The sequence below is a fragment of the Mixophyes fleayi genome, chromosome 3 (assembly GCF_038048845.1).
Source record: "Mixophyes fleayi isolate aMixFle1 chromosome 3, aMixFle1.hap1, whole genome shotgun sequence".
Lineage (NCBI taxonomy): Eukaryota > Metazoa > Chordata > Amphibia > Anura > Limnodynastidae > Mixophyes > Mixophyes fleayi.
This window is the reverse complement of record NC_134404.1, coordinates 147,016,862-147,031,715: the sequence shown is the minus strand read 5'-3', so window position 1 is coordinate 147,031,715 and position 14,854 is coordinate 147,016,862. Positions and strand designations below refer to the sequence as shown.

Genomic DNA, 14,854 nt, shown 5'->3' with positions numbered 1-14,854 from the left:
CAATGTTATAGACTTGATATAGTAACTTCCCAATACAAAAGGCCTTCAATTAGAACCTATGGACAGAGAGAACAACAATAGTGACAAATGCAATTTTGTTTGGGGGAAAGGGGGGTTGCAACAGTCAGTGTATTGTAAAAACACACCAGTTGAAATAGTAAACAATGTATTGCCTGGGTGTTTGAACATTTGTATGGATATGGCATGGGTGCAATGGAGAAACAAAACAATATTATATCTCTGACTCCATAACATTGTGAGTCACTGTAGATCTAACTAAGTCGAATGTAGAATAAAACATAGGCAAAGGAGACAATGCTGCTATGTACCAAGTGTGTACAGAACAGAAGTGATGATGAAGATTACAATAGTCAGAAGCTAGGCTACAGTTAAGTCACAGCTCATGTCACAAGTCACAATCACAATTGCAAATAGAAGCATCCACACTTTCCCCTAAAACCATCCAGGAAGAATGAGTGCCAGAGCACTTGTAAACACCTTTTATAAGACTATAGACATGTGACATTCGGCAATGCTTGCTGATTGGCTTCTTTACATTTTATGCACTATGATTGTCTTGGATCATACACTGTTTATTAAATCTTGGGAGCATCTCAACCGATTTACAAATGATTTGCTAATCACTAAAATTAAGCCAAATTAGTTTGCCCATCTCTATCCATGATGCATCAATTGCCAGAGGAAGGCTGGCAAATTTTAGCCGGGGGGGCACGACTCGACTCAGCAGCCTATTAGGAACACTTTAAAGGAAAAAAATGCAGGTGGCCCAGAGACCCAGCCCAAGGTAGCCCACTAAGGGTCCAGCATGGGAACAGGTACCCCCCAACCCAGACTGCCCCTGTTAATTGCCAACAGCAGCAACATTGTCTGATATGACTATTTTTTATTTCACAGTCAGACATTTATTCACACTTCTAAACTAGATATATGCAATATTTACAAATAACCTGTATGATCATTATCTGGCAGGTGAAAATACCAATATATTTAATTTTGTGCTGTGTCTTTAAAGTACCATCTTCATTACTGGGCTAAGCATCATGTAAGTTATTGTATCTTCATACACACAAACATAACAATAAATCACATGTAAAACATCCATAACTGTGGCTTATAGTTCAGTTTGTGCTATTGAATTTTGTAAAACACTTCTAACACAAATGTATTGCGAACTATTCTGGAGTTCATGGAGAATTGGATGCAAAAAAGCGTTTTCATGGTATAGTATGCTTTTTGCACTTCTGCGCATACCCACAAAGCAGTAGATACAGTTACATTCATCTGTAGACTGAGCCGCATCTTAGGTTTACAACCGCTTTTACCCCTTTATAATTGAAGAGACGGAACAGGGGAATAAGGGGGTGTGCAAGGGAATGTTGGAGATTATGCGACTTATGCAGACTGAGGGCTATATTTACTAAAGGCCAGTTTGATGAAACCACCAGTTTTCTGACGTTTTTTCAAAACCACTGGATTTACGAAAGGCCAATCCACCATTAAAACAGCCAGAATGAACATTTTTTAAAGCCACCACTTTACAGTTCATCATCAAGATTTTAACAACGATGAACATACAAGCAGCCGGATTTACTAAGCAGGGGTTTACAAAACAGCTACAAAACCGCCATCCACACGGCCAAAACAAAAGAGGTGGTTGTGAGAGGCGAGATTGCTGGCCATTCAGAACATAAAAGGAGTTACCATTGACATATAAATTATGGGGGTTATCATCATTTGATTAAGGGGCAAAATTAAATTATAATTAACTTATCAGGTACATTTTATTTTTCAATATATTATGGGAACAATATTATTGTATTATATTATGGGGAAATATAAATATATAATTAACCCGGTATTCTATTTGATTGTTAATGGGGTAATAATTATTTATGATGCCCACATGTGGCACTACCTAGTGCCCCCATGATATAATAATACAATAATATTGTCCCCTTAATGTAATGAAAAATAAAATTGGCACAAATAAGTTAATTTGGCCCCTTTTCAATAAATAATAATTGCCTCCATAATGTATATATCAGTAGTGCCTTCTCTTATGTTCTCAGTGGCAAGATATCTCAAACAGCATGTTAGAGCTGTCCAGGCATTCAGAAGCAGTTATAGGTAAACTTGTCTTTTTCCTGGTGGATTTTTTCTAAACCACCAGCAGTTAAGCTGTTTTTAATCCAGCACACATCGCCAGGCATTTTAAACTGCAGCCACAAACTGCCCTATAGTAAACATGGTGGTTTTGAGCACTAAACCGCTGACAATGTGTGGCAGTTTAAAGCAGCCACCATACATGATTTTTAGTAGATATTCCACTGAAACTCAGACGCATGTGCGCCTGTCAGGACATTGGAAACTTATTGGTGCTCCATCACTGATATAAGTTACAGACTGTCTGGCTCAACATGTGCGATGTGTCTTTATTTGAATGCAAATTCAATCTCTGTATTAGATGGAAATGTCTATATGTGGCTCTCTGTGTGCATTTATGAGCTAGATTTATTATCTGTAACACTCCATTAAAGGTAACATCTAAGAGGATGTATTTGATAAATGTCAGATTGTGCTTTTAAACTTATGTAATTAATTTGTTCCTCATTCTGTTCACATATTAATTAGCATTAGTATTTATTTTGCCTCTCAAGGAAGAAACAAGCAGATTTACCCTATCACATATTACATCAAGTAAAAAATAACAATTATGACATGTGCAAAGTACAACTACCATCTGAAGAGAGGACCAGGGCCGGATTAACGGAATGGAGGCCCCTGGGCTAATGGGGCCCCCATTCCCCCGTGAGGCCCCCCCCCCATTAGCAGCCTGGCCCCCCTGTTAGCCGACCGACCGCCCCCCCCCTCCCTCCCTCCAAGCGCTTACCTTCTCCTCTCCTGTCACTGCAGTCCTCCTTCCGCGGCACGCTGTAAGCTCCTTACTGAGGAGATCTCGTGACACTCTCGTGAGATCTCCTCAGTAAGGAGATTACTGAGCGCCGGAGGAGGACTGCAGTGACAGAGCTCAGCATTGATCGGGCTGGGGGCGCCCCCGCCCCCGTCCTGATCAATACCTCTGCTAAACTCTGTCAAGGGCCCCCTGGATGCCCGAGGCCCCTGGGCTGTAGCCCAGTTAGACCTCGGGTTAATCCAGCCCTGGAGAGGACCACAAAAATTTCTGCAAACAGTGGATGGAATTTCATAGAAATGAAAAGGACAGCTTTCTTGGTTTATTCTTTTGCTTTGCCTTTCAGTGGAATGTCATTCCACATAGTAGGCCTGATACATTAGAGCACGCAAAATGAACATATTGTATGTTTTTTTTAAAACATATGCATTTTGAGCATACGCACGTCTGTATCAACTACAGTAATACAACCAAAATCACATACCTTCTAGATGCCCAAAGCTTGAATCGGATGCTGCTGCGTGCGCTCAGCCTTGGCACGTCCTTACTGTACATCAACTACGTGCATAAGCCCATTCCCCTTCCCGTTCTGCCCATGAAATCATAGGCTGTAGGAAGTGTCAGTTACATGTGAACATGAGTTGCGTTCTTTGGCGTATGTATCGGATTCGCATGTGCGTAGAGTGAAGAAGCACAAACTACAACACTTATCAGCATTTACGTTCCTCAATGAATCAGTATGTATAAAATTTAAATTGCAGAATGTATAGGCTAGGGACAATGAGGGTCAGCGCATACTGCTGTATGGTGATGTTGGGCTACCACTGGGAACACTTAAGGATATATTCTGCTGCAAAATGTGAGATATGTTATTGCTAAATATAGAATCAGGTGAATATTTTTGAAAATGTTGCTCCAATCTCCTTAGGACCTACAGGAATTCTTGTAAAGCATTTGTCATTGTACACTGAGAGGGGGAAATTAGTAGAAATATCATTGTTTGCAGATATTTGTCTTCTTCAGCTTTGTGAATACATGGATGTTGTCACAAATATAACAGTTTATTATTTCCAGGAGTTCCAGAATGAAACAACAGCTCCCAGTGTAAACAGCACAGCACTTAAGACTGAATGTAATCTCCCAACTATTAAAAATGATGTCTAACAGAAACAGTAGCTGTCCCTGGACTGACCCATTGTTAGTCCTGGAAGTCTCAGATTACTTCTTGGATGTTCTGGTCATTGTAAATGCCTCACATAAATATTTTTAGTCAACTTTACACCTTCAAGATAAAAAGGAATAATTAATGGGTAAATCATTGTCTGTATAGGACATGTTAATTAAGTCTGTTGTAAAACACTAATGACAAATTATGGGGTAAAATAGGCTATTACCCAACACTAATGCTATAATATTGCAATAAATGAAGAAATATACACAGCGCTATTGTTTGAACTTCTATCACCTATGTATGAACATCAGAAATGTGCCATAGACATAGCAATATACAGCACAATATATAAAAGCATCCAAACAAATCCCAAATCCTTCGTAGAAGAACTGACGTTAACGAAGGAGCCCTGACTCCGTGCTATATAATAGCTCACCTGCTTTTCAAGTCACCTATGATCAAGGCTTAGGCAAAACCTTCTACCTAGGGAAAACACCTGAGAAACGCTGCAGCCGGAGGCCCCAGAGCTTTGTCACATAAAAAAACATGCACTGCCTACAAAAAATATACAGCACAGTCAGCTATTGAATGTATAATTACTTGTGAATGGATTTACTATGACATTACACTATTGTAAATCTCACAGCCAGTGTTCCCCGCTATGTTAAGACTGTAAAACATAACCTAGAAAAATAAGCTAGGTACATGCATGGATATGACCATGTAAAATATACAGACAGCATGGTTGCACTACTATTATGTTATTACGTGAGCTGGATGATGCATGTTGCATACAAAAACTGCAGGGATGCTTCTAAATTAATATGTGTAATATGTGTCTGGATTTACTGGGCTGATGTGGCCACCTCACCTGCGGGGTCAAGATGTACAGCCGGCTGTTCATGAGTCTGGCCTGTCCTTAAAGTCTAGAGATTAATATATAGTGTACTGGAAAGATTAGCATGTGTTGGTAGTGCGGACAATTCAACATCTTTACAAGTCTTCATATGGAAAATGTAGTATTTCTGAAGGTGGTGGGGTTGTACTAACCTATAATCCCCATCCCCAATTCCCCTGCTCTTGTCTTCAAAGTGTGTATATATTACTAATTCAGTCACCATTTATGATGAATGCTGCACATGTTCTCCTATGGGGAGAGTGGGATGCACTATGTAGGCAAAACTAAGGAGAGGTTTGAGAGAAAAGGAAAATGAGTTATATAAATTGAGTTAATTATAATCACATGTGTATGCAATTTAAGGGATACATTTAGCTATTGTCATCAATCATTCATAATTTACAACCCACAGATCGTCATATCAATGTAAAAAAATGAAGCAAGCTGAAGGGGTTAATGGTGCTTTGCCTTACTAGTTTCAGATTACAATGAGAAGCCTCTTCTTTCCCAGCAGGGATTTGCTTACATTGGTCTTTAGATCTCACTAGAAGAGCGCTGTATATTTATGTGAGCACTACATGTAGGTGGAAATAACAGACACAGCGAGGCTTTACATGGACTTTCAATACTTTCTGGCTACATTCTGCAGAATAATTCATCTGTAACCGTGTGTTCATATGCATTTTCATTTGCCGATGGATGAAAGGAAACACATGGTAACGTTATCATGACGACCGTGCAGTGGCAGTATGTGAGCTTGTCTTAAGAGCGAGTTCAAGGTGTTGTTAGAGCAACGTGAAATTGAGCGAGAAGCTTGATGAAACTTAGTAGCACCCTTAGGAAACACAGAGACTTTTATTGACTAACATGGAAAAATGCAGCTCTGCTTATAATTTGGACTTCTATCTCCAGCAACCAAACTGCCTAGTGCAGTAATATAAGGACATTAATATTGCACTTGGCTTGGACAAGAAAGTCTGGTGACATCTCTAGAAGAACTTATCTCCAGAGATGTCAGATCTACGAATGACATTGACGTAGTAAGAGGATTGTCGTCCTGTTGTTTTCTGAAGTCTACTGAACTTGCGAGCTATTAATAAAGGGAGCAGAGTGAGATTGTCAGCTCCTGAGATATGGAACTCCTTGGGGTGATAGTAGCCTTGTTCTGTAGCTGCTGCCTTGTGGGGGGCTTGGGGGAAAACCATGTCCATTCCAGCTTTATATACAGGAGACTCCGAAACCACGAAAGAAAGGAAATCCAGAGAGAGATCCTGTCCATTCTGGGCTTACCTCACAGACCTAGGCCCTTCTCACCTGGGAAACAGGCGTCCTCTGCTCCCCTCTTCATGCTGGACCTGTATAACGTGATGGCAAATGAAGAGGAGCATGACATGTTGGGGTACACCCTGAGTGGATCTATGGTAGAGAGCAGGGGGATGAGAAGGGGATACCCAGCCGTGGCTAACGGTTATTCCCGAAAAGCCCAGTCCTATCGCACAGCCCCACTGACCACCCAGAGTCCGCCTTTAGCCAGCCTGCATGACACTAACTTTCTCAATGATGCTGACATGGTTATGAGCTTCGTCAATCTTGGTAAGTTATTATTGTAATATGTAATGAATATGTTTGCTCATCTTAAAACACTAATTTTAAACCATTTACGTTTTGATGTGAAACGTGCACTATTTGTTGTCAACATTAATAAGAAGATGTAACTTCATCATTAAGATGACATACCTGTCCTTGAGCTGCAAATCTATTTGTAAATCATCTATTATGTCATGTATATTTAAGTGTGAAGAGTCCATTAAGTCTCTCCAGTCTACAAATCTGAAAATAACTGGTTCGTTTAAATTCATGGTGGTTCCTGTGAAGTATCATTGTTTGACAGTTACTTATATTTCCTAAATAGAATCTCCCAAACCTTTTCAAGAGCTCACTTGTACCATATACATCAGAGACCTGTGAGATACAATCTGCACTTGTAAATAGCTACACACAACCTTAATTTTTTATCTGACGGATTATGTTCATTATCTTGCCAAATCATCAGAAATCCAATTTATCAAATCTTCCCAAATGCGTTAGTTCTGCAGCAGAAGAGGAGACTTTTGACAGGTCACATCTTGGACTGATCAGGGCTGCTTTGCGGTTTACGTTGAATTCTTAACACAAACATGATGTAAGATACATGCTCACCATATGGGAAAGTTACAGAAGATTGTTCTTTCTTATTAATTGCTCCGTGGCTTTCTGTAACAAGTGTACAGTCGGTGTTTTGTCCTAGGAGATGATCACTTGTATACTATCATGCATTTGAAACCTGCTCCATAATTGCGGTAGACAAAACTATGTTGTATGGAAATTAATTGTAATTTCAGTGCTCGCGTTCCTATTATATAACCTCTTGTTTTAGCACAATTAGGGCAGGAATACACAGAAGCCGTGTTTAGATCACCGTGGTATTCTGCCAATTGAGGATATGCTACCTTAACATGAAGTTAGAAAATAAACATTTGCTGCTGAGAGAAATTAGCCATGCACTTCTACAATATGCGGCGTCAAGTACTTACCCGGGATCTGACTGTAAGTCCCTACGCGTAGCCCTTCTAGATCAAGTTTTAGGCAACCTGTGGAACTAAAAATCCCAGCAAATCTCCTGCTCTCATGGCCTGCTAGGACATACAGTCCTGCGAAAGCTGACAGAGCCATAGCTTGCCTGTTTCTGTATAGATCGCATTTTTTATGAAAGACAATAAAATACAACTCAATATAACACAGACACAGTCACAGAAAGTGTTAAATGAGTTATTTATTGTCAATAATGATTGCATTATAAACGTAAATGTGAGGGGAAAAAAAAATTAGAAGAAAGAAGCCGAAATACTTCATTAATTAGTAAGTGAATGGCTCCAAACTAGTTATTTTAAATAGAACGTGTTAATATTAAGACGTAAATATGAAATATCACATCTGACAGTGCAGTGAACACAAGTAACCAATTTTGTGGTCTTCTTAAACTTACTATATGTGCAAAAGTATACAGCTGTTAATGTTGTTTCACTTTATTTCTATCTACTGTAGCTTTTATATACCAGTCATACAAAAGAATCTAGTTTCAGCAAAGTTACAAAAAGCACCGTCTAGCGTGGGGGTCACACACTGTACTCAGGAAAACAACCAGAACGTTTTGAGAAAATCTGAGCTACAAAGTTCCAACGTTTGGTGTGATTCAGGAAGGAAATGATTAGAAAAGCATCGTGCACCCGAACTAGCGTGTACTGGGCACAGAATTGACAAAGCAATTCTGTGCTAATAATATTATGACATAAGACAACACAGATTTCATGAAACTTAAACAGAACCAGATATTCTGAACAAAAGCTGCAATTGTATTCCGATTTTTTTTTCATAAACCTCCCAGTCAAAATCATGTTTGAACTTCTCACCTCTAAAAAAACACATAAACTGGGCCTATGATTCTAATAAAACTAGCCCACTCTAAAGCTGAGCAGACACAATTGAACATATTCATTGCTTAGATAAACAAATACGTGAAACTTTGAAACCTTCAGGCTGAAAGAAGCCAGCTTGGTGGCTGAGATAGTTCCTAAAGAACTTTTATATATATATATAAATATCTGTGGTAGGGACTCTGACCTGGCCCTTGGCTAATTAACATCTCCAAACTCTAAGGTTTAAACAAAAAGATTATTATTTACATGTGCACAATAACTAGCTTAAATATGAGAAGATAGAATCGTTTTATTAATGAATCAACTTCAATTTACTCCTGTTGGTTGATTAATACTTTCAATAATTAAAGCCTGAACTGTGCAATGAGAATGTACTTCATTTAACCACCTATATACCCTAAGTATTTTTTATTTCTTCAATACAGTCCTTCTGTTTTCTTTCATACATAAAATGTATCTGCAAATGTAAGCCGATCTTATTAGTTTCGAGTGGGTGGCCAGTTTCCTGGATGTTTAAGTGATCTTATGGTCAAACGTAATTTGTGAGAAAAACAGAAGCTGAGTTTATGGGCAAAATGCAACGAATAAATCACAGGTAGAAAAAAAGGCAAATGATTTAGCATATGCTGAGTGATGAATTTCACTTATAAATATTATTTTCACTGACTGACTGGTGATCCTTTCCAAGCTGGGCGGCTCTGCTGCGGGGGAAGAGGCTTTGGAATTGATGTAACTAAATTTCAATTATATATACTGTATACTGGATCATGTACTATATTTCCATAGGTCGTCTGATATGTATATATATATATATATATATATATATATATATATAAATATACACACACACACACACATATATATATATATATATATATATATATATATATATATATATATATATATATATATATATGTATACATATATATATATATATATATATATATATATATATATATATATATATATATATATATATGCTTATGGAGGACTTCTCAGTGTGCGTTTCCTATAGGCAATATGTATCTTTTAAATGATTTAATAGGTTTAGTTCTTGTAATGGAGCGACAATAAGGTCTCATGATATAGATATCTGATGCTGATGCTGATGATGATATTCCTCTTGTACATCTATCAGGGCATTTTGCCATTATTTACACTGTACCTTTAACATTGTGTGGCATATCGTTGTCATGGGTCAAAGGGTGATATATAGATTTACAGACACAAACACCACTCTCTGACAAACAGTCTTATATACATGTACATTCACACAATAGGATCGCTCATTGTGCTTTCCGATTGTGATGTGTTATAACATCCATCTGTACCTGTTATAATATATTAAACTTGAAGAAACATATAATAGATCTATCAGATAAGTGTGCAGCAAAGTCTCAATAATTTATATAATAATTCAAAGTCCTTATATTACACAAATATTACTGTACATTCTTGTCACAACCGGGATAACAGTCCCGGCAATTACTGGGTTACCAAAACCCTTTTAAAGGAGATCAAAAACCTGGTAAATTAGAGATACGCCTCTAATAACAATGCTTTGTTACTCCGGAGGAATGAACTCATCTTATATTCTCATAAACCTCTTAAAGTTAGTCATAAAGCTTCCCGGCAGTGAAAGGGTTTTCTGGATTATGAAGAGAGTGGAGATCAAAGGCTGTACAGATCAAACTTAATTCACCCCATCACATCATTTTGCTTTAATTGAAAATGTTAATAGAACGTTTTGACTGCGACAAAAAACAAGGACTAGGGGGTGACAAGAGCAGGAAGGACATTGGGGGCGTCATGGAGGGATATCTCTATCTTTTATTTAAACATTTTGATCTAATTTCCCGACCACCGCCTAGTCCTGAAGCTAACTAGGCCACTAACTGAGGTCAGAGAGAACGAATTCCTCTTCACTTCCAAGCTTTACATTACATTACCCTTAAGGCTGACTCATGGTTAAATCGATTGGTTCCGGTTTTAATTTATACATCAAGGATTAGATTAAGCTGTAAGCATTTGAAAATGATCAGTTTATGAAGTGCCAATTGCAGCCTCCCCCTGCAGTAACAATCCCCAGGGTTTCATTGGGTTGGGTCTTTTTCAATCATTCGGAATGGTTTCCCACACTGCTGTTCTCGTCGGATCTGCTGTTTTGTTTTTCTTTCATGTCCTTTGTTCTCTCTTTCTTCTAAAGTCCTTTCATTACCTGACAATTTTAATTGGCCAAAGGCAAGAAATCTGTCCAGCAAGGTAAATGGAGGGGGCACTGTCCATATCATTCATCCACCCAATACAAACCAACTAGGGCCGGAATCCTCATGTCCTAAGAGGCATTTTACCTAATATTTCATGTTTGCCAGGGGGCCGTGCACTTTATCCGTCAGTCATGTCTATAGAACACAAATACTATTCTTTGCTTAGCATTAAAACGCGGATCTTTTCTGTTTCATTTTGGTGTGCTAATTCTAAATGTAAGGCATGTGTTCATTAATGTGGCTATTTTACAAATCTGTCCTAAAAATAAAAGGTGATATTTTACAATTTCCAAATAATAATAATGATGCTGAATGCTATGGTATAGTATAACTGTCTGCAAATGACTCAATGAATGCACACGGATAATGGCAGGAACTAAACCATTAATGACTTATCTTGTCTAAACAAAAGTGATTAATAAGCGGGGCTGACGTTTTGTGGCGAGCTGTGTTACCAGAACTATATTGCGCTCAGTAGTCTTTGCTAACTCCTAATTGTTGCGCTTTATTTGATCTTTCATTTTCTGTTGTAACGCTGTTTACAACAAAGGATATCAGAAGACCCAAATGTTAAGAGAAAACTCTGGGATTATTTAAACAGTTTATTTAGCATCCCAACATACCTGTTTTATTTAGTTTAGGGAAGCAGCCGATAAACACTCCGCTATTTTCTGTACCCCCATCGCGTATATAATTTTATTTAATAACAGTTATAGTCGTGGGAAAGCTCCTTTCTGCTATTATTATAAGTGGCAGTGTGGGTGACTGGATCACACATGGGAAGAGATCAGAGGCAAACAAGAGGTGCCATTGTTCTCCACCTATATTTATGAATGACTCAGACTGCAGTCAAAGATTATATTTTATTGGTTATGGCGTAGGGTTTCCCCATATTTTTTTTCCTCTCATAAAATTAAACTCCATAGTCGGCTAGAAACAGATTTTCCGCTTACATGGTTCGTAGAATGAAAGGATGGAGCACAGTTAACAAGATTATCTCTGTAGAAGGTTTATAAGATATGGAGCAGACCCGGGGGCCAGGTCTAATTCGCATGACACGAGTGATTGATTCTCAAGGAGAGACAAGGGGGGCACATCACATATCTGTAGGGGGTCACTTTGCGGGATTGCTCATACATTCGGGTTGTAACCTCCGAGAATATTTATCCATTTGCAACTGACACTTCTCTATGGCTGCTTTATTTGAGTGACACCTAGGAGACTAGAAGATGATCAACACCCCCATTCCTCGACATTCTCTGTATGTCACGATTGGCGACATCTCACCAATGATACAGCTATCTGTGTGAGTTTCTGAATATTAAAACAAGTTTTGTTTGTACTTTTTCCCGACTTGAACAGGCTGCTACATGTGCTATTCATGTGTCAAATCTAAGACAAAAATTGCAGTTGTAAAACGTAAAATACATTGTATAACATTTTTGATAATGAAAACAAGTGTTTTTGGAAAGGTTTGCAAATGCATTATTGATTTGTAAGCTGCCACAGTGCAGTGCTGGACAGTGGGGTGAATAGATCACACATAAAACAGGAACATGTAATATAGACCCAAAGGGGGCCATGTAGAGGTGTACACAATGTGAAAAATGCTGCACATAACGCATTTTTTACTTCCAGTTGCGGCTAAATGAAGACCGAGGGACTGATGCTGAGTTAGGAGCAAAGGAAAAACTTAATCCATGTTCCATTGCAAGTGGTGCAAATGAATTATTTTTCTGCAACAAGAAAATGCTGGCTGCTTTTACATGTAGCACACAAATATCTGATTGCTTTATTTTTACACTGAAATATAGGGATCATCTAGGACATGATCTGCCCCAAATATAAATCTGTCCCCACATTTTAAGTTAACCTCCCCCTCCAAAGCAACATGGTTTTGCCAAAGTGCAAATTTTCTCCTTTTTTGCTTTGCCCGTAGCTCAACATCAGGCCCTAAGTTACATGTTGCATTAATGATTGCTTGCGGGTCCCTTAGCAGGGGCGCAGACAGGATTGTCAGGGGGGGTTTCCCCCCACCCCTGACCCCCCCCCCCCAAAAAAAAAAACCACGAGAGAGAGCTGCTGCGCATGCGCCCCTGCATGCGCAGCAGCTACGTTTCGGCAGCGCTGTCCTATACAGCAGCCACGGCGCTGTCAAAGAAGCATTCGCGGCGGTGCTGCCGCAGACACTTCTTTGACAGTGCCGCGGCTGCTGTATAGGATAGTGCCGCTATGGTGGCCACTTGGTAGGCGCAGGGGGGGGGGGGTTCTGGAGACTCAGAAACCCCCCTGTGTGCGCCACTGCTTAGGACTGAAAAGGCAGAACGTTTCGAGAAAGCTGCAGTCTCTTTTTCAAGACCACAGTGGTCTCTAAACATTGCTACCATCATGGAATAATTTTATTATGCATTTCACTAATGAAGTCTTCTTTTTTCCTAATTTCTTCAGCATACTGTGAATTGTGTGTTATAAATGTAGAACATGCAGAACAAGCTACCTTTTCTTTGAAGCATAATATTAAACACTTTAGTAATAAACTGGTTAATCTGCACTTATCAATCTCTCTCTGTTTTTTATATCTGTCCTCTCTCTCTCTCTCTCTCTCTCTCTGTCTCATTCTCTCTCTCTCTCTCTCCGCCTGTCTCCCTTTCTTTCTCTCTCCCTCTCCTCTCTATCTCCCTCTCCTTCTCTCTCTCTCTCTCTCTCTCTCTCTCCCCCTGTCTCCCTTTCTTTCTCTCTCCCTCTCCTCTCTATCTCCCTCTCCTTCTCTCTCTCTCTCTCTCTCTCTCTCTCTCCCCCTGTCTCCCTCTTTTTCTCTCTCCCTCCCTCTCCCTCCTTCTCTCTCTCTCCCTCTCCCTCCCTCTCTCTCTTTCTCTCTATCTCTGTCACCTCTCTCTTTTTCTCTCTGTCTCTCTGAATCTCTCGATCTCTCTCTCTCTCTGTCTGTCTCCCTCTCTTTCTCTCTCTCTCTCTGATTAATCTGTATAACATCATTAGGCAATTTGGAGTTAAGCCAATGTATCCACATAGTTGATGCTAAAAAGAAAAGGATCATAAAAAATCAATTGAGAAACTATTTGAAAGAGTTATGTAGGCATCAATCAGCTGTACTTTGCTCATCTCTTTCTATACCTACCGATTCCCCAAATTGCTAGCAGATGGATAGAAATGCTAGGGAACTGCGCTAAAATCAAGACTGCTGCACACGTAGTAAATGATGCTTGTAACATCTTTTTAATGACTATATACCAGATTGGGAAGCTCAATGCAAAACTTCTATCATTTCATGGGCACACTGAAGCTTTCCTACTGCTTTCTTGTTACAACAGCTACATGTTAACTATATATATGGGAAAAATTAAAAATAGGCTTACTTATTATCTGGAAAATAAAGTACCAACCAGAGAGAACAAACAAGAAACTAATTATGTCCTTTATTTTGCACATCAATAGCCAGGCCCATGTTTATGTATTGGAGATGTGAATAATATTTAATTTGCATTAATCTATTCCATCAAATTTTATATTGTTTATTTTTTTAAATAAAAAGGGTTTCTTTTGATAGCATATTGAAGTAAAATATATTTTTATTTAATTGCAATAAGCAGAGAATATAGGCAAAGTTAAGGAAAAAAACTATTTGAAGTTCTCAAAAATGGGCCAACCACATTCATTAATTTAGTCAAGTAGTTTTCCTGAGTAGAGGAATAAGAAATAAGTGTACAATATACAATTGTGTCTATATTTATATCAGGGACAAAATATGACTTTATTTGCAGTTAAATATTAGTCTTATTTGCTTTGCACTTCTCACCAGGCACATACAACATTCAGGACCTCATTTAGAGTCAGACGCAAAGTCCGTTTAGGAAGTGTAGGAGTGGGAGTGTGCTGCAGCTTGGTAGCGGGTGGCATGCAACCCCAGTTGCTTTCCACTCGTAATACCCTATCGAGCTGCGAGCAGTTCCTGCAGCTAGCTAACGCTTGCGCCACCTAATTCCTGCCGCACAGCTTTAGCCCTGTTTTGACGTGTGTTGTGTCTGCGCCTCACCGCGACTAGGATGTATTTACATGGTCACGCCTTCACAAATCTGTGTTCCTCCCATTCT

General features: G+C 39.0%; 1 protein-coding gene across 1 annotated transcript in view; it reads left to right on the top strand.

Moving 5' to 3' along the window:
• The first annotated feature begins 5,546 nt into the window (after positions 1–5,546).
• The window catches only part of BMP5 (bone morphogenetic protein 5), a 138,875-nt gene continuing 129,567 nt past the window's right edge, over positions 5,547–14,854 (top strand). The window contains exon 1 of the mRNA XM_075202518.1: positions 5,547–6,594. Within this exon, the coding sequence (XP_075058619.1) occupies positions 6,135–6,594 (460 nt within the window). The 5' untranslated portion in view covers positions 5,547–6,134. The remainder of the gene's footprint in view (positions 6,595–14,854) is intronic.